Source organism: Rhinatrema bivittatum, chromosome 8, assembly GCF_901001135.1.
Source record: "Rhinatrema bivittatum chromosome 8, aRhiBiv1.1, whole genome shotgun sequence".
NCBI classification, from domain to species: domain Eukaryota; kingdom Metazoa; phylum Chordata; class Amphibia; order Gymnophiona; family Rhinatrematidae; genus Rhinatrema; species Rhinatrema bivittatum.
Genome location: NC_042622.1, coordinates 94,421,292 through 94,447,906, shown reverse-complemented (window position 1 = coordinate 94,447,906; position 26,615 = coordinate 94,421,292). Strand labels below are relative to the sequence as shown.

Here is a 26,615-nt window from a genome sequence, read left to right as displayed (position 1 = left end):
CCGAAAATACAATGTCCTTAAAATGTCAAAAACCTCTATAAATTTATCCTGCCATCTAACATCTACAGAAAACTGACTCTAAAACTAAAACAAACATTCTGCATTCATGAGTGTAAATAAAACAGGGTCATTTCTTCCTTTTGGAGCATGAATACATTCTTCCTGGTAAAGATGCAGGAACAAAGTTTCAGTAGATGCTTTACCTGATGCAGGTTTATATTATTTTGTGTAATAAAGCTGAACTTTCTACACAGATGTTCGGGAGACAGAACAATGTAAGGCTCTAGCACCAATCCAGGATCAATGAAGGAACTAAACATAAGGCTGCAAAACACAGAAGAATCCATCAGTAGGTACAGACAAAAACAACAACAACAAAAATGTTTTTTCTTGACTGCCTCTAGACATAAAAAGCTGCATATGTCCATACATAGTCATCGGGATGAATGACAAATTTATTTATTTTTTTCTTTTTTTTAAAGACTTTGTGTCCCATTTCCATATTTACTTGCAATTTAACATAGAAGCGAAGGGAGTGTCTTGTTTATTGTTGAGGGAATCCCACTCATCGGTTTACAATCCAAAATATTTTTTCAGCAAGTCACTCTTCTGACACTGCCATACTATTACTTAGTCGCTATAGAAAGTCTACACCCCTTTTAACATTTTATTGTCAGTGTATCAGGTTTGCATGCATTTAAAATGAGGATCTTTTCCACTCATCAGCATACCGTAGTCCACACCTTTCAGGGCCAAAATGTTTTATTGAGAGACAAAGCATTTATGTATCAAAAACAAAACAAAACTGAAATCCAATTAGTTAAGATTTCGACTTAAGTCAATACTTGGTGGTAGCACCTTTGGCAGCAATTACAGCTGTAAGTCTGTTGGAGCAGGTTCTTTAGAAAACTGTTCAAGTTTGTCAAAGTCTTTGGGAAGCGTTGATGAACAGCGATCTTCAAATCATACAACAAATTTTTTATTGAATTGAAGCTGGGGTTCTGACTGGGCCACTCCAGGAGATTTACTTTTTATTGCCTTAGCCACTCCTGTATAGTCTTGGCTATGTGCCCCCCGAGTATTTCTTTGCATATTTTAAAACATATTCTAAGTGGGCTTTCTTGAGTAATGACTTCCTTGCTCCACAGGCCAGATTTGTGGAGTGACTGGGCTATTGTTATTACATGTGCACTTTGACCAGGTCTTCCATCATGCTAACTTGTAGCTCTTTCAAAACTGCCACTCGCCTCTTGGTTGATTTCCTAATGTGTCTCCTTGCTCAATCATCCAGTTTCGAAAGAGAGCCTTATTGAGGCAAGATCTTGGTAATGCCATGCACCTTCCACTTCTTAATAATCATTTCACCATGGTCTGACGCATATTCAAGGCCTTCACAATTCTTTTATATGCATCTCCAGGTCTGTGCCTTTCCACAACCTTGTACTACAGTTCTTTGGACAGCTCACTGGTGCTCATGCTATGGGGTTTTGCTTTGAAATTCACTAAGCAGCAGTGAGAACCAATAGAAATTAATTAAATTTATCCTGTCATCATATCACAGGTAAAGACAAGTTACTTGGTGTGTGCTGTTGAAGGCAACTGGTTATACCAGAGCTTTAAGTATTTAGGACACTTAAACAATCAATTTCATGCTTTTATTTCTACTTCATTTTCTACTGAATTCTAGAATGAGAAATTACAATTTACCTGATAATTTCCTTTTCTTCAGGATAGTCAGATGAATCCAGAACAAGTAGGTTATGCACCTCTACCAGCAGATGAGACTGAGCAAACTGACGTCACAGTATATATACCCCTGCAGTGACATCAGCCTGTCAGTAATCTTTTCAAAAGCAACTGTAGACAGACTAGCAAAACTTGATTAAAGGTAACCATTTCAGTACCCAGCCAAAAGGCAACACTGAGCTCAGACAAGAATGTGTTAACAGTAGTCTAGGGACTGGACTAACACCAGTAATCCCTATAACATGTAGCCAAGGAGGAGGACCATAATACAACCATTTGGCAGCCAAGGGAGGGAAGCTGGATTCATCTGACTGTCCTAAAGAAAAGGAAATTATCAGGTACGTAGCAATTTCTCATTTCTTAGCATCCAGTCTGATAAATTCAGAATAAGTGGGATGTACCCAAGCTACTCCTGAACAGGGTGGGAGGCTGCCCGCAGTCCAGTCAAAACCGAACATGCAAAGGCTGCATCCTCCCGGGCTTGCATATCCAGATGATAATACCTGGAAAGAGTGTGTAACAAAGACCACGTCACAGCTTGGCAAATGTCAACAGGAGACAACAATTTCACTCCCGCCCATGACAATGCTTGAGCTCTAGTGGAATGAGCCCTAAATTGAATTGGCAACAGCTCTCCAGCATAAATGTATGCAGCCGTGACTACCTCCTTAATTCAGCGAGCTATGGTAGCCTGCGAGGCCAGCTCTGTCTATTACCACCGTGAAGGACAAACAGGCGATCTGTCTTCTATAAAGGCTTAGTAACCTCCAGATATCGGAAAATATGTCTCTTGACATCAAAGGGTTGCAACAGATGATACTCCTCTACATTTTTCTTTTTGTCCAGAGAGGGCAGGAAGATGGACTGATTCAATTGAAATTCAGTTACCATCTTCAGTAGAAAAGAAGGAACAGAATGCAGCTGTACCGCACTTGGAGGCACCCGGAGGAATGGTTCCTGGCAAGACAAGACCTGCAGTTCAAAAACCCTACGTGCAGAATAAAATTGCCTCAAGAAACACCATTTTCAAGTTCAGTAATTGCAAGTTCAGGTTACGCATCTGTTTAAACGTAGGGCCCGCGAAGAAATCCAATACCAAATTAAGACTCCGTAAGGGCACCGGAAACTGCAGAGGAGGAAGAAGATGCTTCATTCCTTTCAGGAAAGAGGCCACATCAGGATGAGCCAACAAGGATCCACCATTCACCTGATCTCTGAAACAAGCGAGAGCCGCTCTTGCCCACTGTACTACTTCCAGGGTTGCCGCCATTAAACCAAGTATCTACAGGTAGGACCATAAGATCCAGCACAGAGTGTTCATCAAGACACAGCTGTGCCATCAACTTCTGAATATGAGCTTCCTGCAGGAAAATCTTGCCCTGCTCATATCAAACCAAATTCCAAGGTATTCCAACAATTGAGCAGGCTGAAGACTGCTCTTGAGCAGGTTCACAACCCAGCTGAGCTCCTGCAATAGGGAGATCAACTTTTGGGTTATCAGGCAGCTCTCCTCCAGTAACTTGGCTCAAATCAGTCAATCACCCAAATATGGGTGTGGTAGGATCCCATCCTCTCTCAATTTTGCCGCAACTACCACCATTAACTTGGAAAAGGTCCTGGCACTGCCTGATCAAAAGGCAGTGCCCAAAATTTAAAATGGCATCCCAGAACTGTGAACCACAGAAAGCGTTGATGCTCTAGTCAAATGGGAATGTGAAGATACGGTTCATAAGATCCAAAGAGATCAGAAATTTCAACTGTATGGCCATTATCACAGAGAACAAGGCCTCCATGCGAAAATGTGTCACCTGCAGATGACGGTTGACACTCTTGAGCTCCAGGATGGGACAAAAGGATCCCTCTTTCTTGGGCACAATTAAATAAACTGAATATCGCCCCATATTTTCTTAAGACGTGGGTGTTGCGACCGATGCTGCCTGACGTCTCCACTCTGCCCACCTTACCTCTTTGGTGACTCCCTCTTTGCTTGATGGAAGTTTGGCTGCCACGGCTTCATCTTGCCGACCTTCTACGGCGTCCCCAGACCGGCTCAACGCTGCCTTTCCGCCATGTTCTCCTGAGGGCTAAGGGCGCGCACGCGGCGCGGCCCCAACTCAAGTACCAGCTGTGGCGCAAACCTCAGGGGCGTCCTCCTGAGATGACGTCATCATCGCCAGATATTTAAGGTCTCTTGTTTTGCTAGCTAATCGAGTTAGCAAAGGGATTCCTACCTAGCTGCCTCCAGGTATCGCTACGGATGGGATTCGCTCTCCGCTTACCTTGCTACTCTGCCTCCTCGGACTTTACCAGGGGTACCCGCTCCTCGGAGGCCTCGCTCTCTCTTTTGCTTTTCAGGTCGCAGTCTGGAACTGGTACTCACTCCTCGAGGGCCCACGTTCCCGGACCTGCTACCAAATATAACTTCTGCCAGGAAGTCAGCGCTGCCTACACCAGTGAGTTACCATCTCTCTCTCAGAGCTTTCCCTGGAACCAGGTACTCGCTCCTCGAGGGCCTACTTCATTCCAGCTCCTGGGCTGTTCTAAGAGGATATCGTGTGGGTGTACCATCAAGGTTCTGTTCCTGAACTCTGCATATTCTGCCTACTCACTAACTCAGTTTCTCTACAGCTCAGCCTTCCTGGGATCCCTGTTCCAGTGCCTGAGGAACTAGAGCCCAGCCGGGCTTCTCCAACTCACTACTGCCACCTTTGGTGGTTCTCAAAAACAGTTTAATAAAAGAACTTGTGTGTGTCTGTCTCCCAACTCTGAGCCTGACCAGTGGTCCCTTTCAGGATCTTTCCCCGTGGGCGTAGTCATCTGCCACTGGCCCAAGGATCCACCCACAACTATCACAAATAATAACAGATTGCTAACTCCATGGATCCGGCACAGCTCAATGCCTTGCAGGCCATACAGAGCCTGGTCCTAGGCATTTCGGAACAGCAAGATGCCTTGGAGAAACTTACTTCAGCATTCCATCAGCTACACACACAGAAGGTTCAAGGCCCAGCTTACAACCATGAAGGTCAGTTACAGGAGGTAACTCTAAAGACTGCTGTACCACTGGCGGCTCCAATCCGTTTTTCCGGAGAAATCCAGAAGACCCGGGGCTTTTTAAACCAGTGCTGCATGCATTTTACCTTACAGCCCTCTTTATTTCCTACGGCTCTCTCCAAGACTACCTACATCCTTTCCTACTTGGATGGTAGGGCTTTGTCTTGGGCATCTACCTTGTGGGAACGCAAGGACCCTATTTTGCAGGACATAGAAGGATTTATGGACTTATTTAAATCCGTTTTCGATGACCCTGCCTGAACTGCTGTCGCCGGTTCTGCTTTGGTTGAATTGAAGCAAGGCAACAGATCATTGGCTGGATTTGCCATAGAGTTCAAAACTCTTGCGGCAGAACTCTGCTGGGACCCCAAGTATCTCAAGACTCTCTTCTTCAGAGGCCTGGATAACCGTTTAAAGGACGAGCTGGCTGCTCGCGAAACACCTGACTCGCTGGTCGAATTAATAGCCTTGGCTACTTGGATTGATCGCCGGCTCCGGGACAAGGTGAAGGAACTCCGGCCTAAGGTGTTACCTGGGTTAAAACAGGCTAGTGCTATACCTGCACCTCGGATGGTTCCAGTAATCCCTGCTGCTGATAAAGTGGAACCGATGCAACTTGGTCATGGACGTTTGACTTCCAAAGAGTGAAGATTTCGGAAGAGGCGCGGCCTTTGCTTATACTTTGGTCAGCCCTGCCACGACATCTCTACATGCTCCATTCGTCCGGAAAACGGACGGACCTAAGTCCTGCAGGAGGACTGTTCTTAGGCTTCACTATGCCCTCTCCTCTGCTCTCTCTCCCAGTCTCTGTAACTTACTGACCAGTCACGGTTCAGACTCCTGCCCTGGTGGATTCAGGGGCAGGAGGCAACCTCATTCTCAGACGTCTAGTGGAATACTTGAGGATTCCCCTCATCAAGTTGAAAGATCCACTACTATTATCCTCCATTCATGGAGAGCCCTTACCAGGCGACGTGACTTGCCAAACTGTACCAGTTACTCTCGGCAACGGAGCTCTCCATACGGAATCACTCTCCTTCTTGGTATTGGAAAGGGCTATGCACCCTATCGTCCTGGGGTTACCCTGGTTTGCAAGTGCACCAACCACAATTTGACTGGGCATCCTTGGATCTCTTGTTGCAGTCTGGGAAGCTGCAGTCCGGAAGTGAACCCTTGGGCCGATCTACCCCAAGGATAGGGTAGGTCGGGAGGCGGAGCCACAGGCCGAGGTATTCACCCGGGAACCCGGAACCCCCCAGGAGGAGCCCATAGAGTCCTGGAACCTTGGGGACTTAGGAGGACAGTCTGAGCCTCTATAGGTGGAGAAGAAGGCCTGGGCAGAGAGTATGATAAGATAGTCCAATAGGAACACTATAGTCTGTAGACTGGCTGGGTCGGACGTGTACTGGATCAGGCTGTGAGCAGGAACAAAGTCAGTAGCAAGCCGTGAACTGGAGCAAGCTGTAAGCAGGAACGGAGTCTGTAGCGTGCTGTGAACCGGAGCAAGCTGTGAAGCAGGAACGGAGTCTGTAGCATGCTGTAAACTGGAACAGACTGTGAACAGGAACGGAGTCTGTAGCGTTGCTGTGAACTGGAAACAGGCTGTGAGCAGGAACGGAGTCTGGTAGCGTGCTGTGAACTGGAACAGACTGTTGAGCAGGAAGACGAAGTCGTAGCGTGCTGTGAACTGGAACAGACTGTGAGCAGGAACGGAGTCTGTAGCGTGCTGAGAACTGGAACAGGCGGTGAGCAGGAACGTGGACGGATCCAGGTCAAAGGCTGGCGTCAGGCAGAAGCGGAATCAGGAACAAGCAGAAGTCAAGTCAGGAACGTGGAACAATCGTAGCGCAACTCAGACTACTAACAAGTAGTGAACCTCGTTGCAAGGCAATGAGACGGTATCCGAACCCCGGTTAAATCAGGCTTGGGGCGTGGCGTCGTTAAGTCCAGGCAGGGCCAGACTTCCGGCAGCTGTGCGCCCATAGTGTGCGTCCTCACGCGCGCGTGGTGGCGGCAGGAAGAGATGGGCCGGCAATGGCGGACGCTCCCAAGAGACCGGCATAGCCGCAGGAGCGGCGTTTTCCACCACTGGAGGTAAGCACAGGGCAAAGCAGATAAGGGGAAGCGTGGAGAAACCCAACAGAACCCCCCCCCCTTTACGGCCCCTCTTGAGAGGGCCTGGTTTTTCTGGATGATCCCGGTGGAACTGTTGCAAGAGGTCTTTGTCCAGAATATTACGGCTGGGCTCCCAGGTGTTATCTTCGTCACTACAGCCCTCCCAGGCCAGTAGGTCCTCCCATCTACGGTTGTGGAAGCGGATATCTAGGACCTCCCGCCACTTGATACGTGGGATCATCATCGATGGTCGTGGACGAGGATCCAGAGGTGTGCGGTGGTACCGGAGAGCACCACAGACTTAAGCAGAGATTGCGTGAAAGGCATTGTGGACCCAGAAGGAAGATGGTAATCTTAGCCGATAGGACACCAGGCCCACTCGTTCAGCAACCCGAAAGGGTCCACAGAATTTAGGAGCGAATCTCCGGGAGGGAAGTCGGAGGTGCAAGTTCTTAGTGCTGAGCCAGACTCTATCCCCTGGCTGGAAAGCGGGAGCTGGTCGGTGGGTGGTGATCGGCCGTCTGTTTGGCCTTAGCGGCCGCGCGGAGTACCTGTTTTTGCGTCATAATCCACAAAGTCTGGAGCTGCTGGGCTGTTACCTGAACGGCGGGTGGAGGCACTGGGGGCCTCCAGCGGTAGCGGGGGTCGCAATGGCTTCCCGTACACCAGATGGAATGGAGACTTGCCGGTAGCAGCATGGACCTGGTTGTTATATGCGAATTCGGCCCAGGGCAAGAGTTCAGACCAATTGTCTTGTCTCTCGTTGATGAAGGCCCGGATGTATGCCTTCAAGGTCCTATTCATCCTCTCGGTCTGTCCGTTGCTCTGAGGATGGAAGGCTGTGGAGAAACTGAGCTTTACCTTAAAGCATCTGCATAGCGCTCTCCAGTAGCGGGCAACAAACTGAGAGCCTCTGTCCGACACTATGTCCTGAGGGAGACCATGGAGCCTGAAGACATGTTGGGCAAACAGACGAGCCAACTCGGGGGCAGAGGGAAGCTTCGGAAGAGGAACTAGATGGACCATCTTCGAAAAACGGTCAACCGTGACCCAGATGACCGTATGCCCATCAGACGGAGGTAAGTCTACTACAAGTCCGTAGCTATGTGGGTCCATGGCTCGGTGGGGACTGGTAGTGGGTGGAAGAGCCCACAAGGAGAGCCAGGGCTGGGCTTCTGGCGGGCACAGTTAGGGCATGAAGCCACATAGGAAGCGACATCACGCCGTATGTTAGGCCACCAGTAATACCGGTTAATGAGTTCCAGGGTCCTTTCTCGTCCAGCGTGTCCTCCGATCAAGGAGTCGTGAGCCCAACGTAGGGCAGTCAGCCGGTCCCGGCGCGAGAGCACCGTCCTGTCTTGAGAGAGAATAGTCATGGCAGACAGACGGACTTTAGCAGGGTCCAAAATGAATTGAGGTGGCTCAGGATCCTCTTCGGCACAGGAGGTGCAAGACAGGGCATCTGCCCGGAGGTTTTTGGCCGCAGGGCGATACTGTAATACAAAGTCGAAACGACTGAAAAACAAGGCCCAGCGGGCTTGGCGAGGGTTCAGTCGTTGAGCCTGAGTCAGGAATTCTAGGTTTTTATGATCCTTGTAAACGGTAGTGGTGTGCAAGGAGCCTTCGAGCCACTGTCTCCATTCTTCAAAGGCGAGTTTTATAGCCAGAAGCTCTTTATCCCCGATGGAATAGTTGCTTTCGGCCGGCGAGAACTTCCTGGAGAAGTATGAGCAAGGAAGAAGTTGTCCAGAGTCGGCATGCTGACTGAGGACCGCTCCCACCGCGATACTGGAGGCATCGACCTCCACGATGAATGGTCGTGAGGGGTCCGGGTGTCGGAGGCAGACATCTGAGAGAAAGGCCTCCTTGAGATCAGAGAAGGCTGCAACCGCAGCATCAGGCCAATTCTTAACATCAGCTCCCTTTCGGGTCAAGGCTGTGAGGGGAGCCACTCAGTGAGAGTAACGTGGGATAAAATGTCTATAAAAATTAGCAAAGCCCAGAAACCGTTGGAGGGCTTTAAGATCCGTGGGCCGGGGCCATTTCGTAATGGCCGCTACTTTTTCTGGGTCCATACTGAAGCCGGTAGCGGAGATAATATAGCCCAAGAAAGGCAGAGATTCTGCTTCGAATACACATTTCTCCAATTTGGCATAAAGGCAGTTAGCTCGGAGGGCCTGGAGGACCTGTCTGACATGCTGGCGGTGAGAGTCCATATCCTTAGAATAGATGAGTACGTCGTCTAGATATACTATAACGTGGGAATGGAGCATCTCTCGGAGCACCTCGTTCATGAGGTGCTGGAAGACGGCGAGGGCGTTACAAAGCCCGAAGGGCATCACGAGGTACTCGTAATGCCCGTCTCTGGTGTTGAATGCCGTTTTCCATTCGTCCCCTGGACGTATGCGGACGAGGTTGTAGGCCCCTCTAAGATCCAGCTTCGTGAAGATACGAGCCCCTTGGAGGCGATCCAGCAGTTCAGGAATAAGCGGGAGAGGGTACCGATCCCGTTTGGTGATGGCGTGAGGCCGCGGTAATCAATGCACGGCCAAAGCGAGCCCTCCTTCTTGGCCATGAAAAAGAATCCGGCACCTGCCGGTGAACGGGACGGACGGATGAACCCCCTTGCAATGTTCTCCGAGATGTACTTGGGACATTGCCTTGGTCTCAGGTAACGACAGAGGATATACTCGGCCACGGGGGGCGTCGTGGTACCAAGGGAATCAGGTCAATGGGACAATCGAACGGCCGGTGTTCGGGAAGGATCTCGCCCATCTCCTTGGAGAAGACATCCTGGAAGCTCTGGTATGGCTCAGGCAGAAGATAGGAGGAGCAGAGGTGCAGAGACTGAGGAGGGACGTGGGAGGTGTAGGCATCGTTTGAAGCAGGCAGAAACCCCAGCTGACTAATTGGAAGTCATCCCATCTAATGATGGGAGGGAGTGCTGACGAAGCCACGGAAAGTCCCAACACCAGCGGATGCACTGCCTCGTCCAGGACAAGTAAAGAGATTTCCTCGGAGTGAAATAGGCCTGTTTGCAAAGTCACTGGTTCCGTAGAACAAGAGATAACCCCGGGAAGCAAGTCCCTCGGATCGAGGAGATCCGTAGAGGAGGAACCTTTGGTATGGTGGGCAGGGCAAGTGGCGTCACCAGCTCGGCCACAATAAAGTTCCCCTCGGCTCCAGAATCGACGAAGGCCCGGAATCTGGATTCTCCCCACCAGGGTATTTGAGGGTTACTGGAAGTGTGTAGAGAGGAGCTGATCCGGTAGCGCCTAGGTGTAGCTCCTCGGTATAACCTAGGCACGAGCGTTTCCCGGACGCTCATGGCATGATGAAAGATAATGTCCTTTGCCCCCACAATATAAGCAGAGGCCCAGCGAGCGCCGTCTGCTTCTTTCTTCCGGGGTAAGTGGTGATCTGCCCAGTTGCATTGGTTCGGATGCAGGGGTAGAAGAGGGAGAAGCCCTCAGCGGTGGTGACCTAGAGGAGGCAGACAGGCGATGCAAACTTCTGCTAGACGAACGGTTCTCTCTGTCCCGTTGCTGAAGACGGCGGTCTACTTTACCCACAATGTCCATTAAGTCATTCAAATCCTCAGGGAGTTCCCTTCCTGCCAGTTCATCTTTGATTCGACCTGATAAACCCTCGAGAAAGATTCCCTTCAGGCAATCGTCCTGCCACGCAAGTTCCATGGCCAGGGTTCGAAAGTTAATAATATACTCCGCCACCGGGCGCGTCCCTTGTTGAAGGTGTAAGAGCTCCGAGGCCGCAGTGGACTGGCGCGCAGGGTCATCAAAGGCTAGCCGGAACTGCAGAAGGAAATCCTGGAGGTTCTGTAGTAGAGGGTCGGAGCGTTCCCACAAGGGTGAAGCCCAGTCTAGGGTCTTGCCATCCAGTAAGGAAAGATAAAGGCTACCTTGGCTGCCTTGGAAGGAACTGGGATGGTAGCAGGGTGAACCGTACTTGACACTGGTTCAGAAACCCACGGCATGTTTTACTGTCCCCAGCGTACCTGCTGGGAACGGGCAGCTGCATATTAGGGACAGACACCGGTACAGGAGGCCCTTGGCGACTGGAAGCCTCTAGACGAGAGACCAACTGGTCCACAGTGGCAGCGAGAGTATCGATGCAATGTTGCTGCTGTTGGAGGCGTTGAGCTATCCCAGGAATAGCCTGTAGACTGGGAGACTCCGCCGAGTCCATGGCCTTGAAAACTGTTGCAGTCTGGGAAGCTGCAGTCCGGAAGTGAACCCTTGGGCCGATCTACCCCAAGGATCGGGGTAGGTCGGGAGGCGGAGCCACAGGCCGAGGTATTCACCTGGGAACCAGGAACCCCCCAGGAGGAGCCCATAGAGTCCTGGAACCTTGGGACTTAGGAGGACAGTGAGTCTCTATAGGTGGAGAAGGCCTGGGCAGAGAGTATGATAAGATAGTCCAATAGGAACACTATAGTCTGTAGACTGGCTGGGTCGGACGTGTACTGGAGCAGGCTGTGAGCAGGAACAAAGTCAGTAGCAAGCCGTGAACTGGAGCAAGCTGTAAGCAGGAACGGAGTCTGTAGCGTGCTGTGAACCGGAGCAAGCTGTGAGCAGGGACGGAGTCTGTAGCGTGCTGTAAACTGGAACAGACTGTGAACAGGAACGGAGTCTGTAGTGTGCTGTGAACTGGAACAGGCTGTGAGCAGGAACGGAGTCTGTAGCGTGCTGTGAACTGGAACAGACTGTGAGCAGGAACGAAGTCTGTAGCGTGCTGTGAACTGGAACAGACTGTGAGCAGGAACGGAGTCTGTAGCGTGCTGAGAACTGGAACAGGCGGTGAGCAGGAACGTGGACGGATCCAGGTCAAAGGCTGGCGGCAGGCAGAAGCGGAATCAGGAACAAGCAGAAGTCAAGTCAGGAACGTGGAACAATCGTAGCGCAACTCAGAACTACTAACCAGTAGTGAACCTTGTTGCAAGGCAATGAGACGGTATCCGAACGCCGGTTAAATCAGGCTAGGGGCGTGGCGTCGTTAGTCCAGGCGGTGCCAGACTTCCGGCGGCTGTGCACCCATAGTGCGCGTCCTCACGCACGCGCGCGCGTGGCGGCAGGAAGATGGGCCGGCAATGGCGGACGCCCCGAGAGACCGGCAGAGCCGCAGGAGCGGCGTTTCCACCACTGGAGGTAAGCACAGGGCAAAGCAGATAGAGGGGAAGCGGTGGAAACCGCAACATCTCTCCAGCTGGGGCCCAGAATGTCACGGGAGGTGCCTTAAGGAGATCTCGCTTATCATTTGCATGCCTACGACTCCAGTAATGCCAGGACTTCCGCCCCAATATGCTTCCTTCGGGGATGTATTTTCCAAAGAAGTAGCTGATATTCTTCCTCCACATAGGCCCTATGACTGTGCCATAAGACTGAAGCCCAATGCTGAGCCACCGAAAGGACGAGTGTACCCTCTCTCTGCCATTGAGAATAAAGCAATGTCAGAATACATTGAAGAAAATCTCCAGAAGGGTTTTATCCGACCATCAAAGTCACCAGCCGGCGCAGGCTTTTTCTTTGTGGGGAAGAAGGACGGTACCCTACGTCCATGTATCGATTACCGAGGTCTTAATGAAATCCCGACCAAAGACCGTTACCCCTTGCCGTTAGTCTCGGAGCTGTTTGACCGGCTACAAGGGGCCAAGATATTTTCAAAGCTTGACCTGAAGGGGGCCTACAAACTCATTCGCATTCGGGGCGGCGATGAATGGAAAACGGCCTTCAACACGCGTGACTGCCACTTCGAGTATCTTGTAATGCCGTTCGGGTTATGCAATGCACCCGCAATTTTCCAAAATATGATGAACGACATCTTGCGGGACCTGCTGTATAAGAATGTCATGGTCTACCTGGACGACATACTCATCTTCTCCCAGGATTTGGACAGCCACATTGCAGGTGTCAAGCAAGTGCTCCACCGTCTTTGCGAACACTGGCTGTACGCCAAACTCTCTAAGTGTGAATTTCACAAAGACTCAGTGCCTTTTCTAGGCTACATCGTGTCAAAAGAAGGCTTCCAAATGGACCCTCACAAACTTGAAAGCATCAAGAATTGGTCCCAACCTACCAGCCTGAAGGCTTTAAGGAGGTTTATAAAGAACTATTCTTCTTTAACCGTACCCTTGACTGCAATGACCCGCAAGGGTGCCAACAGTGCACAATGGTCAGCGGAGGCCATTTCCGCGTTCGAGAAATTGAAGACTGCCTTCTCCACAGAACCGTGCTTGTGGCATCCAGACCCAAACAAGCCCTTTATCGTTGAAGTTGATGCTTCAGATGTGGGTGTAGGGACTGTGTTGAGCCAAACAGGAGACTCGAAAGCCTTACATCCCTATTCTTTCTTCTCATGAAGATTTTCTCCAGCCGAGAAAAACTATGGGATCGGCGATAAAGAGCTCTTGGCAATAAAGCTCGCATTCGAGGAATGGCGGCCTTGGCTCGAAGGTGCTCAACATCAAATAACCGTATTCATGGATCATAAAAATCTAGAGTATCTCCGCCACTCACAATGTCTGAATTACAGACAGGCCAGCTGGTCCTTGTTTTTTAATCCTTTTGATTTTGTGTTGAAGTACCGCCCTGGAGATAGAAACACCAGAGCAGACGCTCTGTTGTGCTCCTTTCATTCAGAGGATGTGCCTGATGAGCCACAGCACATAACTGACCCGAAGAAGATCCTCTTGGCATCCACTCAGTCTGTACCCGCTGGTAAAACAATCATTCCCAAAAGACTCAGGAAGAAAGTGCTCTTTTGGGCGCACGATTCCAAGCTGGCTGGCCATCCTGGCCAACGCCGTACCCTGCTCAAGATACATAAGCTGTATTGGTGGCCTACCATCAAAAAGGATATTTCTATGTGGCATCCTGCACCAATTGTGCTAAGAACAAACCCGCTTCTGGACAACCATGGGGTCAGATGCAACCACTGCCAGTTCCGGAACGACCCCGGTCGCACATCGCAACCGACTTTGTAGTCGATTTACCTACCTCCGGAGGAATGAATACCATCTGGGTGACAGTGGATAGATTCAGTAAGATGGCACACTTCGTGGCGCTCCCTGGCATACCTTCAGCCTTGGAGCTTGTAAAGCTCTTCATAAAGCACATATTTCACCTCCACGGACTTCCTTCTCACATCATATCCGACCGTGGGTCCCAATTTACGGCACGATTCTGGAGGGCCTTGTGCAAATTGTTTGACATCTCTCTAGACTACACCTCAGCCTATCATCTGCAGCTGAATGGCCAGATGGAACGGATGAATTGAACAATGAAGCAGTTTATTCGCGCTTATGTCACGTCCCGACAGAATAACTGGGCCGAATTGCTTCCATGGGCTGAATTCGCCATCAACTCTCATCCAGCAACATCTACTGGATTGTCACCATTTGAAGTGGTTTTTGGATGTTCCCCAACACCGCCACTTCCACTGACGCTCTCAGTGACGTCCCCAGCAGCTCAATCCACGGCTGATGATATCCATAATCTGTGGGTTCAGACAACGGACGTGCTAAGAAGTACTACGATGCGCACCATTCGCAAGCTCGTCTTCAAGCCAGGAGACAAGGTCTGGTTGTCAACTAAGCACCTCAGGCTTAAACTACCCTCCTCTCAGTTTGCTCCTCGCTATGTGGGACCATTCCCAGTCCTTCAACGTATTGGCAAAATCACCTACCGTCTGAAGCTACCACCTGGTCTCAACATCCATTATGCTTTCCACATTTCACTTCTGAAACCACTCATACTCAGCGAATTTACTTCCAAATCTCATGACCCACCTGCTATCAATGCAGAAGACGACTTAGAGTTCAATGTTGAAGAGATTCTGGATGTTCGTAAAAGAGGCAATACTTTTGAATACCTTCTATCATGGGAAGGTTTCGGCCCCGAAGAAAACTCTTGGGAGCCTCAGACCAATATCTTGGACAAAGAGATGCTTCGTCAGTTCCACATCACGCATCCTTCAAAATCCAAGCCTGGTTCCCGAAGAGGTGGGGGGTACTGTTGCGACCGTCGCTGCCCGACGTCTCCACTCTGCCCACCTTACCTCTTTGGCGACTCCCTCTTTGCTTGATGGAAGTTTGGAGCCGCAGCATCATCTTGCCGACCTTCTCCGGCTTCCCTGGACTGGCTCGAGGCTGCCTTTCCGCCATGTTCTCCTGAGGGCTAAGGGTGGGCGCACGCGCGGCCCCGACTCAAGTACCAGCTGTGGCGCGAACCTCAGGGGCGTCCTCCTGAGATGACATCATCATCGCCAGATATTTAAGGTCTCTTGTTTTGCTAGCTAATTGAGTTAGCAAAGGGTTTCCTACCTAGCTGCCTCCAGGTATCGCTGTGGATGGGATTCGCTCTCCGCTTACCTTGCTACTCTGCCTCCTCGGACTTTACCAGGAGTACCCGCTCCTCGGGGGCCTCGCTCTCTCGTTTGCTTTTCAGGTCGCAGTCTGGAACAGGTAACCGCTCGAGGGCCCACGTTCCCGGACCTGCTACCGAATATAACTTCTGCCAGGAAGTCACCGCTGCCTACAACACCAGTGAGTTACTATCTCTCTCTCAGAGCTTTCCCTGGAACCAGGTACTCACTCCTCGAGGGCCTACTTCATTCCAGTTCCTGGGCTGTTCTAAGAGGATATCGTGTGAGTGTACCATCAAGGTTCTGTTCCTGAACTCTGCATATTCTGCCTACTCATTAGCTCAGTTTCTCTACAGCTCAGCTTTCCTGGGATCGCTGTTCCAATGCCTGAGGGACAACAGCCCAGCCGGGCTTCTCCAGCTCACTACTGCCACATCTGGTGGTTCTCAAAAACAGTTTAATAAAAGAATTTGTGTGTGTCTGTCTCCCAACTCTGAGCCTGACCGGTGGTCCCTCTCGGGATCTTCCCCCATGGGCGTGGTCATCTGCCACCAGCCCAAGGATCCACCCACAACTATTACAAATAATAACAGTGGGCACTGGAATCACAGTCCTCAGACTGAGGAGCCTTGCCACTGTATCCTCCGCTGCCTGCTTCTTCTGTGGGGAGTGGCAGGGAGAGACCATGAACACATCCTGAGGAATACTGCGAAACTCCAGCATATATCCTGCTCATATCACCTCCAGGACCCATTTATCCGATGTGATCTCGACCCACCTCTGATAGAAGAGAGAGTGGTGTCCCCCTATCTCCTGCTCCCAGGAGTGGGTCGGCAAACCTACATTGAAAGGCTCGGGAAGATCCATTACCTGAGACTGTGCCCCTTTTGGGCTGTGTGAGATGAAAGGACTGAGATCTACCAAAAGGTCAAGTCTTCTGAAACGTCGCTCTCTATAGGGTTGAAAATGCTTGGATTCCCTAGCACGACCTCTCATGCTAAAGTAGTGTGGTATCTGCTTTTTATCCTCCGGTAATCGAGGAACCAGTCAATCGCCCCACATACTGGCCAGTTTCTCCAACTCATTCCCAAACAAGAGCGAGCTTTTAAAGGGCGATTTCATGAGGTTAGGCTTGGAAGTCACATTGGACGACCAATTTCTCAGCCATAATTGACACTGGCCGCTATTATCAAAGCCACCACTCTGGCTGAGGTGCGGACCAAATTGTAGCCTGCAGCTGCCAAGAAAGTGGCTGCTGGCTCCATAAATTCCCTGGAACTCAACCCAGAGTCATCAACCTCTTGAGAGAGAAGTACACAAGAGCAAGCTACCAAGGAACAAAGCTACTGCCACTGTTTCAATACCTGCTTAAGGATAGTTTCAATCCTAGCGTGTACATCCTTTCAAGGCCGCTCCTCCCTCCATGGGGATAGTTATCCACTTGGAGACTGCACATACAAGTGCAGCCACCTTCGGAAAACAAACACTCTCTCATCACCGGATCCAGAGTGTACAAGCCTTCCAAAACCCAACATCCATTGAAATTAGCCTCTGGGGCGCCCCACTCAAGATCAATCCATTCTTGCAGGGCTTCCATCACAGGGAAAAAAATAAGAGGCTTTATGCAGAGAAACCAAAATGGGATTTTACTTTGGCTCAGACATGGAATCTGCCCCAGATACTCCCAGCATTTTCAAGGTTTGTGAAATCAGGGCCGGCAGTTCATCTCTATGGAAGAACTGTAGCATAGTCCTATATGGTTCTAATCTTGGAGGAATTTCACCATCCTCAAGAGAGTCAGGATCAATGCCATCATCCGTGCCATACGGATCTCTATTGGGTAGTCCTGCTGCCGCTCTAGGAGTATACCAGCGCTTACCAGTAGGTCCAGGCAAGGTTTGCACCTGTGACTGCCCTAGACGGGACAGAGAACTGCGCCTAAATAGAGAAATTACTTACCTGATAATTTTGTTTTCCTTAGTGTAGACAGATGGACTCAGGGCCAGTGGGATGTACCAAAGCTACTCCCCAATAGGGTGGGAGGCTGCCCATAGTCCAGTCAACACCACATATTCAAAGGCTGCATCCTTCCAGGCCTGCTCATCCAGACAATAAAACCTGGAAAAAATGTGTAAGGAGGTCCACATCGCAGCTCGGCAGTTATCGATGGGAGACAAGAGACTAACCTCCGCCCATGACACTGCCTGAGCCCTAGTGGAATGGGCCCTAACTTGAGTAGGCAACAGCTTTCCAGGATCCACATACGTGGCTGTGACCACCTCCTTAATCTAACAAGCTATTGTACCCTGCGAAGCCGGAGTGCCCTACTTACTCCTGCCATGGAGAACAAACAGACGATCTGAATTTCAAAAAGACTCAGAGACCTCCAGATACCACACAAGATGCTTAACATCCAAGGGGTGCAAAAGGCGAAACTCCTCTGCATCCCTGACCTTATCCAGGGATGGCAAGGAGATGGACTAATTCAAATGAAAGTAAGACTACCTTGGGCAAGAAGAATGGAACAGTATGCAGCTGTAACGCCCCCGGAGTCACCCGATGGAACAGCTCCTGGCAAGTCGAGGCCTGCAGCTTAGAAATCCGATGCGCAGAACATATAGCGACCAGGAACACAGTCTTCAAAGTCAACAACCGTAAGGAAAGGCTACGCAGTGGTCGGAACACAGAGCCCACCAAAAAGTCTAGCACCAAATTAAGGCTCCACAATGGAAACTGTAACCTCAAGGGAGGTCTAAGATGCTTCACTCCCTTCAAATAAAGAGCCACATCAGGATGAGACGACAAAGAAACACCATTCACCAGGCCTCTGAAACAGGCAAGAGCCGTGACTTTCACCTTCAAGGAATTAAGGGTCAAGCCTTTATTCAATCCATCCTGCAAAAAATCCAGAACGAACGAGGAAGAACACCCCACTCCTCACACCAAGACTCAAAAACTCTACAAACCTGAACATAAGCCAAGGAAGTGGAGAACTTGCAAGCGTAGAGTAAAGTAGCAATCACTGCAGAGGAATAATCACACTTTAACAGGCGAGCCCTCTCAAGGGCCAAACCATAAGACAGAATAGAGTCAGAACCTTGTGAAGAAACTGTCTTTGCTCTACCAGATCCATGTGTGGCAGAATCTGCATACCACGGACGCCTGGACCAGTCAGGCACCACGAGGAGTACTAGCCCTGTTGCCTTTGGTCTTGCAAATTATCCTGCCCAGCAAGGGCCATGGAGGAAAGGCATAAAGCAATCTGTGTTCCAGCCAGACCTGTACGAGAGCGTCTATTCCCAGGGACCACAGATCACTCCTGCAACTGTAGAATTGAAGAACCTTCGCATTTCAAGAAGGCGCCAGCAGGTCTAGGAATGGAAGGCACCAGCAACCCACAATCAGCTGAAATGCCTCTGCTGACAATACCCATTCTACTGGGTCCAGACTCTCCCTGCTGAGAAAGCCCACTCTTACGTTGTCTTTTCCTGCAATGTGACAGGCTGAGATCATCTGCAAATGACCTTCCGCCCTTTCTGTCAGCTGGCCTATTTCCTGCGACAGTTGCTGGCTTTTGGTTCCTCCCTGGTGATTTATATGGGCCACTGTTGTCACACTGTCCGACATCACATGAACCACTTGATTCCGCAGCCTGTGGCTGAACTGCAAGCATACCAACCGTACCGCCCGGGCCTCCAGGTGATTGGATGTTCCAGTGGGACTCTTCAGCATTCCAGTGCCCCTGGGCCATTAACTCCAGACAATGAGCCCCCAACTGTGGAGATTCGCATCTGTCGTATCAACCAAGCCAGAGAGGACAAGGGAATTCTCTTTCTCAGATGATCCTCCTGCAACCACCACTGGAGATGGGAGCAGATGTCCATCAGGAAGTGGAGCCGAACCGCATAATCCTAAGACTGCGGGTTCCAACAAAACAGAAAATGATGCTGAACAGAACGCATATGCACCCTTGCCCACGGCACCACTTCCTGGGTAGCTGCCACCAAGCCAAGTACCTGTTGGTAGGACCACACTGTTGGGCGTATGGTGTTCATCAACTGACGCACTTGAGTCAATCTCTGGATCCAAACTTCTGGTAGGAAAACTCTGTTCTGTTCCGTGTCCAACCAGACCCCCAGATACTCCGACTGGGATGGTTGAAAATTGCTCTTGGTCAGGTTCATCATCCAACCTAGCTCCTGCAATAAGGAGATCACCTTGTGTGTCACAAGGCAGCTCTCTTCCTGAGACTTGGCTCAAATCAGCCAGTCGTCCAAATACGGGTGCACCAGGATTCCTTCTTTTCGCAAGGCCGCTGCTATTAGCACAATAATCTTTGAAAATGTTCTGGGAACGGTGGCTAGACCAAAAGGCAGCACCCAAAACTGATAATGGTGCCCCAACACGGCAAAGCATAGAAAGTGTTGGTGTTCCAATCGGATGGGAATATGAAGGTAAGCCTCTGATAGGTCCAAGGAGGTCAGACATTTCCCGACTACACTGCCATTATCACAGAGCAGAAGGTTTCCATTCGAAAATGAGTCATCTTCAAGTGACAGTTGACCCTCTTGTGATCCAGGATGGGACGAAAGGAGCCCTCCTTCTTAGGCATAACAAAATAAATGGAATATTGCCCCATACGTTTTTGAGACGTAGGCACTGGAACCACAGCCCTCAGTCTGAGGAGCCTTTGAAGCATGAACTGTCCTGTCTGCTTCTTCTGTGGGGAGTGGAAAGGGGGCACCATGAACACATCCCAGGAATACTGCAAAATTCCAGTGCATATCCTTCATGTATTTCCTCCAGAACCCACAGATCCAACCTGATCTCGACCCAATTCCGATAAGAGAGAGGGAGATGTTCCCCTATTTCCTGTTCAGGAAGGTGTGTCGGCAAATCTTCATTGGGAAGCTAGGGAAGGTCCACCACCCAAGCCCACTTCTCTCTTGGGTTGTCGGGGACAAAAGGACCTACCGAAAGTCCGAGTCCGCTGAAAGGTTGTGCCTCTGTAGGGATGAAAATGCCTGGAATCCCTGAAATGACCCCTTATACCAAAGGAGCGCTGTAACTGTTTCTTATCCTCCAGCAACTGAGGCACTGGAGACTCGCCCCACTTACTGGCCAGTTTCTCAAACTCGCTCCCAAACAAGAGCGAATCTTTAAAAGGCATCTCAGTAAGATTGGCTTTGGAAGCTGCATCAGTTGACCAATTTTGTAACCAAAGTTGATGCCTGGCTGCTATCATCTAAGCCACTCCTCTGGCCAAGGTCCAGACCAAATCACAGCCTGCTTCTGCTAAAAAGGTGGCAGTAGGCTCCATAACCACTCTGGAATTCCCTCCCGACTCATCAACCTACTGAGAGTGAAGCAGACAAGATCTTGCCACTAGGGCGCAACAGAAGGCAATCTGTAAATTCATCACCACTGCCTCAAATGCTTCCTTAAGAATAGCCTCAGTCCTTCTATCATGTACATCCTTCAAGGCCGCTCCTCCCTCTACAGGGCTAGTCGATGGCTTAGAAACGGCACATACCAGAGCATCCACTTTGGGAAAACACAAATGCTCTCTCACAGCCGGATCCAGGACTTACAGGCCTTCCAATATCCGAGCCCCTTTAAAATTTGACTCTGGGGCATTCCATTCCAGATCAATCAATTCCTGAATAGCATCCATCACAGGGAAAAAAAACCAAGAGGCTTTACATAAGGAAACCAAAATAGGATTTTTCCTCAGCTCTAACATAGCATCCGAACCAGGGATGCCCAGCTGTTTCAAGGTCTGGTAAATCAGGGTCGGCAGTTCATCTCTAGGAAAGAACCACAACATGGTTCCAGCCCTGGAGAAATTTCCCTGTCTTCTAGGGAATCAGGAACTGGAGCTGGTCCCACAGAACTGCCCTCACTAGTAGACGAGCCAGTCAAGGGAGAACTAAGATCTGGTATTCCCCCTAGTCAAGGTCTTGACCAACCTATCATCAAAATGGAAAGAGCCAGGTTTAGCAAAATCCGAGGAAGACAACTCTCCCTGAGCATCTGAACAGCGCCGACAGAGGTTACAAGCCAGGTCAGGCTGAGAAACCCTAATATGACAGGTAACACAATTAGGAAGACGATTAGGCTCCTTGCTTACCAGTGCCATCGCTGCAGTAAAATTGCATCAGAACGGCTCATGCTCAAAAAAGAAATTCGCCCAAAAAATAAGTACCTAGAAGAAAGCATGGCAAGGCACACGCACAACCTCTGTGCCATTTAGTTAAGCGCAGAAAAAAGTCTGTGTGCGTAAAAAGGGCGTCAAAAAACAGAGCGCACAATGCAACGCAGAGCCGATGCACTGTGCACATTGACAGCATATAGATGGCAGCAGAACATGCACAAGACAGCACGAAACGGTCGCCGTGGACTACCATGCAGCATGAAAGAAAAAGCTTAAGTGCAGGGCCTAGCCCACTGGGGCCGCTCAGCCCGACAGGCTGCTCTGTTCCCCAACCTCAACGGGAGTGGGAACGAACATCGGTAGAGCATGCTGAGAATGGAGGAAGTCCTGAAAACCCTCTGCCTCTGATTCAGGGTAAAATCTTTTTTTTTTTTAAACCTTACCACCTTACCTGAGCTCAGTGCTTACTGGTTGAATACGCAGACCGTCTCTGGCTGCAGAGGGAGAGAGCATCTGTTGTCACTGTCGTGCTCAGCCTCCTGCACCTGCTGCTTTTCAGGTGAACTAGCAGCTAAGACCTGAGGGACCATGGAAATCACCTCAGGAATTCTCAACTGGAGGAGGGACCTTTAGGTATCATCGCAGGAGACCAAGGCTTTCTTTTCCTGAATTTAGAATTTCAAATTACTCCTTCCAAAAACCTCAAAGCAATCCCCATAGGGATTCTACTGGAGATGGAGAATACTAGCAGGCTGGAGTCACTGCAGGGCTATGTATACTGTGATGTCAGCTTACTCCATCTCCTTCTGCTAGCAGGGTAGCATAAACCCTCCGGTCCCGAGTCCATCTGTCTACATGCTAGGAAAGAAAGGATTGCAATCCCTGGAAAAATTCTACCCATGAAAATATAGAAGTATCCAGACCATGTGGTACAAGGCATACTCACTGAGCTGCCTTCCTCTGCTGAAGAACCAGTTAGGGGAATTCCAAAATCAGGCGCCCCACCTGAAAAGTCTTTACCCAAACTACATGCAGCTGGGAAGAACCAGACTTAGTGGAATCAGAGGAAGATAATTCTCCCTGGGTCTCCAAACAGCACTGGCACAAGTCAGCAGGCACTCCTGGCTGAGATGCCGAAACATGACAGGCAGTGCAAAGAGAAAAGCACTTAGGTGCCATTAAACCGGAAGTGTGCTGATCGGTAGCTAGAAGCATGGGTCTAGCTTTTTTTTTTTAGGAATCCCAAACTTCTTGGCGTCCCAGACTTAGACATCCCTATGATAGGCACTGTAAAAAATTAAGCACATGGCAACTCAACTTGTGCGCACAGGCAAGCGGACGGACACTTAAGTTGCCGCTTAACTTGGACATACAGACTATTACGCCTGCTTAAGCGCCCAAAAACTGGACGCACAACTTAAGACGCATAGACGCGTACACTGAACTGACAATTCTGTAAAGGGCAGCCTAAAGAACGTGCACAAAATCCCTTTGAGGCCCTCCACACGACACACAGCAAAAAAGCCTCAGAGTGGGGCCTAGCCTACTGGGGATGTTCAATCCACCAGGCTGCTGACATCGCTCTGCCTCCATGGAGTGGGACGAACTTCAGAATGGGGCAATGAGCACAGAGACCGGAGGAAGGAGGAAGCCCTACAGCAAAAAAACCTCCTTCTGTCTGTATTTTTTTTTTTTAACTTACCTGAGCTCAGCCTTACCTGGCTGAGTACAGAGACAGTCTCCAGCTGCGGGGAGAGAGGGCATTTGCTGTTACTGCCTCACTTGGTTTCCTGTATCAGCTGCCTTTCAGCTGCTTAATAGCTAAGTCCACGCTGGCTGAAAAACCAGCTACTGGACCAAGTCACTCATCTGCAGATCCACAGAAATCACCTCAGGAATTCTCAACTGGGGGAGGGACCTTTTGGTAGGAGTGCGGGGCAAATTTATTTGCCTTATTTCTTCTTTTTTAAATCGAAGCAATCCCCAGTAGGGAGATGCACATTCACCATCTGCTGGAGATGGAGATTACTAGCAGGCTGTCACTGAAGGGGTGTATATATACTGTGATGTCAGTTTGCTCAGTCTCCATCTGCTGGTAGAGGTGACTAACCCACTTGTTCTGGATTCATCTGACTGAATCTAAGAAATATATTTCACTTAAGAGTTGTGGGATAGGATGAAGGGATACGTGGAATAAACACTGATTTTTTTTATATTTTATTGACAGTTTTAACAAGCACAACATATCAGTGAAAATACATACAGCATTATGCATCAATTAATAAACATAAAACTTGTGTAATACTTCACATCAATGGTCTCTCATTTATGTGTCATTAAGTGCTTTATAAATTGATCCTTTCCCTTCCCCACCCCCCACCCCCTCCTTGGAAGGTATCCAATCTAAAATGGTGCATTATCAACAAGTATTCATGTTTGAGAATAGTATGTCATCATGTAATATAATCATTGCTAATCATGCTCTCACCGTGGCCGTAATCATTTGATTATTCAATCATCCCTTATTACAGGTTTCCACATGTGAAGCTATACATGTCAAGAATTGGTTTATACATGTGAATACGTCTCTCTCACCCCTTCCTATATTGTGATCTCCTAAGCTTGTGATGTTTGGAGCCAATTCCAGGTCCTATAGTAAGACCCAAGAGTATTGTATTTGTTCTTTCAAGAAATGATTTAATAGTTCTATTAAGGAATATCGTATTCATATAAAATTTCAGTTAGAATGTTACATAAGGTTCTAAGTCAACTGTATGTATTATGTTGTTATCATGTAAACCGGAGTGAAGGCAGAACGCTATACTTTGGTATATAAAAAAAAAAAAATCTTAAATAAATAAATAAATAAATAAGCCAGCCGCTGGTTATTGCGTAGCTTGGCGAACACTTCTGCCAGAATCGGCATGGCCTGTGATTTCCATTGTCTGGCAATCGATAGCATTCGAGCTGCTATCCACACTTGCCTACAAAATTTTTGCTGGTCCCCGTTTAGTTCTGCCATTGAGCTACCTAGTAGAATAATTATAGCGTCTAACAAACTGTTTTTTTAAAGTATCATTTACCCATTTTACTAGCTCTGTCCAAAATTGTTGGACCCCTGGGCAAGTCCAGCACACATGGATGTATGTACCCAATGATCCACAGCCTCTCCAGCACAACAATGATACTTGGGGGTATATGCTGTGCAATTTCTCCAGTACTAGGTGCCACCTATATAACATTTTATAACTGTTTTCTTGTAGCCTTGCCGATATAGAGCATTTAACTGCCATTATAAATATGTGTTCCCACTCTTTTGGTGTTTGTGGTTCTCCCAGGTCTTTTTCCCACTTCGCCATATGTGGTAGAAGTGATTGATCGGCATGGTTGAGTATGCTGTAGATTTACAAATTCTATCTGCCCCTTGACAAAGATTCTCAAATAAAGCCCTATTATTCCTCTATAAAATGCTTGATCTGTGCATAGGCTAGGTAACTTTTGTTATCCAATTTGTATTTGTGACTTAATTGATCAAAACAGGACAATGCTGCCCACTGATGGAGGTGGTCCATGTTTATTCCTGCTCTTATCCAAGAGCCAAAAATGGTTGATTGGAGTCCAGCCGGAAATAGTTTATTATGATATAAGGAAGATTGATAGAAGTATGAGAAATCCCCTACCAATCTGATTCTCCAAGTGTCCCAGATTTTTAATGTCATTTAGAGAGACCATGGGATACATGAGATTGGTTTCCAAGTATGACGATGTTGCCACAACATTGCCTCCAGTGGCAGTAACCCCACCATAGCTTGCTCTGCCTGGGCCCATTGTTTAATTGTATGTTGTGAGGCAACAAAATACAATTGAATATTAGGGGTTCCCATGCCGCCCTGTATCCTGGGGAGAAAAAGTGTGCGTCGTGCCACCCTGGGAGGACGTTTTTGCCAAATGTAATCAAAACTTTCCTTTTGAGTCCTTCGTATTGTTGTAGTGGATAAATATACAGGCAAGGTGGAGAATAGGTAGAAAAGTCAGGGAAGGACATTCATCTTTACAGTGGCCATTCTCCCCAGCCATGAAAAGGATTTTTTGTGCCATTTGTCAAGATCCCTATTAATAGAGTTGAGGAGTGGTATATAACTTAAGTCAAACAACTCCTCCAAGGAGGAACTAATCCGGACACCCAAGTATTTTAGTGCTTTCTTGGCCCATCTAAAGGGCATTACTTTCCCTATATGTTGAACTTCTGTATTAGGCAGGGTTAAATTAAGCAATTCTGATTTGTCTAGGTTCACATTAAATCCTGAGACCTGACTGAAAGAAGCTATTTCTTGATGAACCCCTTCCAGTGAGGCTCCAGGATTGGCTAGGGTGAATAAAATGTCAATCGGCAGATAAGGAGAGCTTAAAAGCGTGGCCATCTATCTTTATTCCCTGAACACTCGGGGATCTTCTAATGCGTTCGGCAAAAGGCTCTAGAAATAGAGCAAAAAGCAGTGGGGATATAGGACACCCTTGTCTTGAGTCTCTTGCATTTGTAAAGTTAGGCCCATACCGCCCATTGACCTTCACCGATGCCTTCGGTGCATTATACAGCTGTTTTAACTACTGAATGAAGAAGTCTCCAAAGTTCATTTCCCCCAAAGTTGAGAACAAAAAAGGCCAATGAACTAAATCAAAAGCATTTTTCCGCGTCTATAGATAACAAGGCAGCAGGTATCTTTTCATGCGTCACCCACCAGATTAAATCTATGATCTTGCGGACATTATCTGCGGCTATGCATTGAGGTATAAAGCCCACTTGATCTGAATGTATTAGTGCTGGAATGTATTTATTTAATTGCATGGCTATTATCCTTGCCATTATTTTTAGATCTTGATTAATTAAAAGAGATAGGTCTGTAAGACCCACATATCGTGGGATCCAGTCCTGGTTTGGGGAGCACAGTTATACCGGCTATATTGGCATGTTCATGAAATATACCTCCCTCTCTGATAGCATTGAATAAGTTTACCATGGGCTTTACCAAGGTATCCATAAATGTCCGATAATATTCCCCCGCTAGCCCATCCAAACCAGGAGATTTGCCATTTTTGAGATGTTTAATGACCTTCCCCCTCTGATTGGTCCATCTAAGATCATCCTTTGCTCCGCTGACAGCAATGG

General features: G+C 48.7%; 1 protein-coding gene across 2 annotated transcripts in view; it reads right to left on the bottom strand.

Moving 5' to 3' along the window:
• Positions 1-26,615, bottom strand: part of PPP1R26 (protein phosphatase 1 regulatory subunit 26) — a 69,824-nt gene that overhangs the window by 25,018 nt on the left and 18,191 nt on the right. For both annotated transcript variants that reach the window (XM_029611690.1, XM_029611689.1), the window contains exon 3: positions 204-324. In XM_029611690.1, the coding sequence (XP_029467550.1) occupies positions 204-324 (121 nt within the window). The remainder of the gene's footprint in view (positions 1-203; positions 325-26,615) is intronic.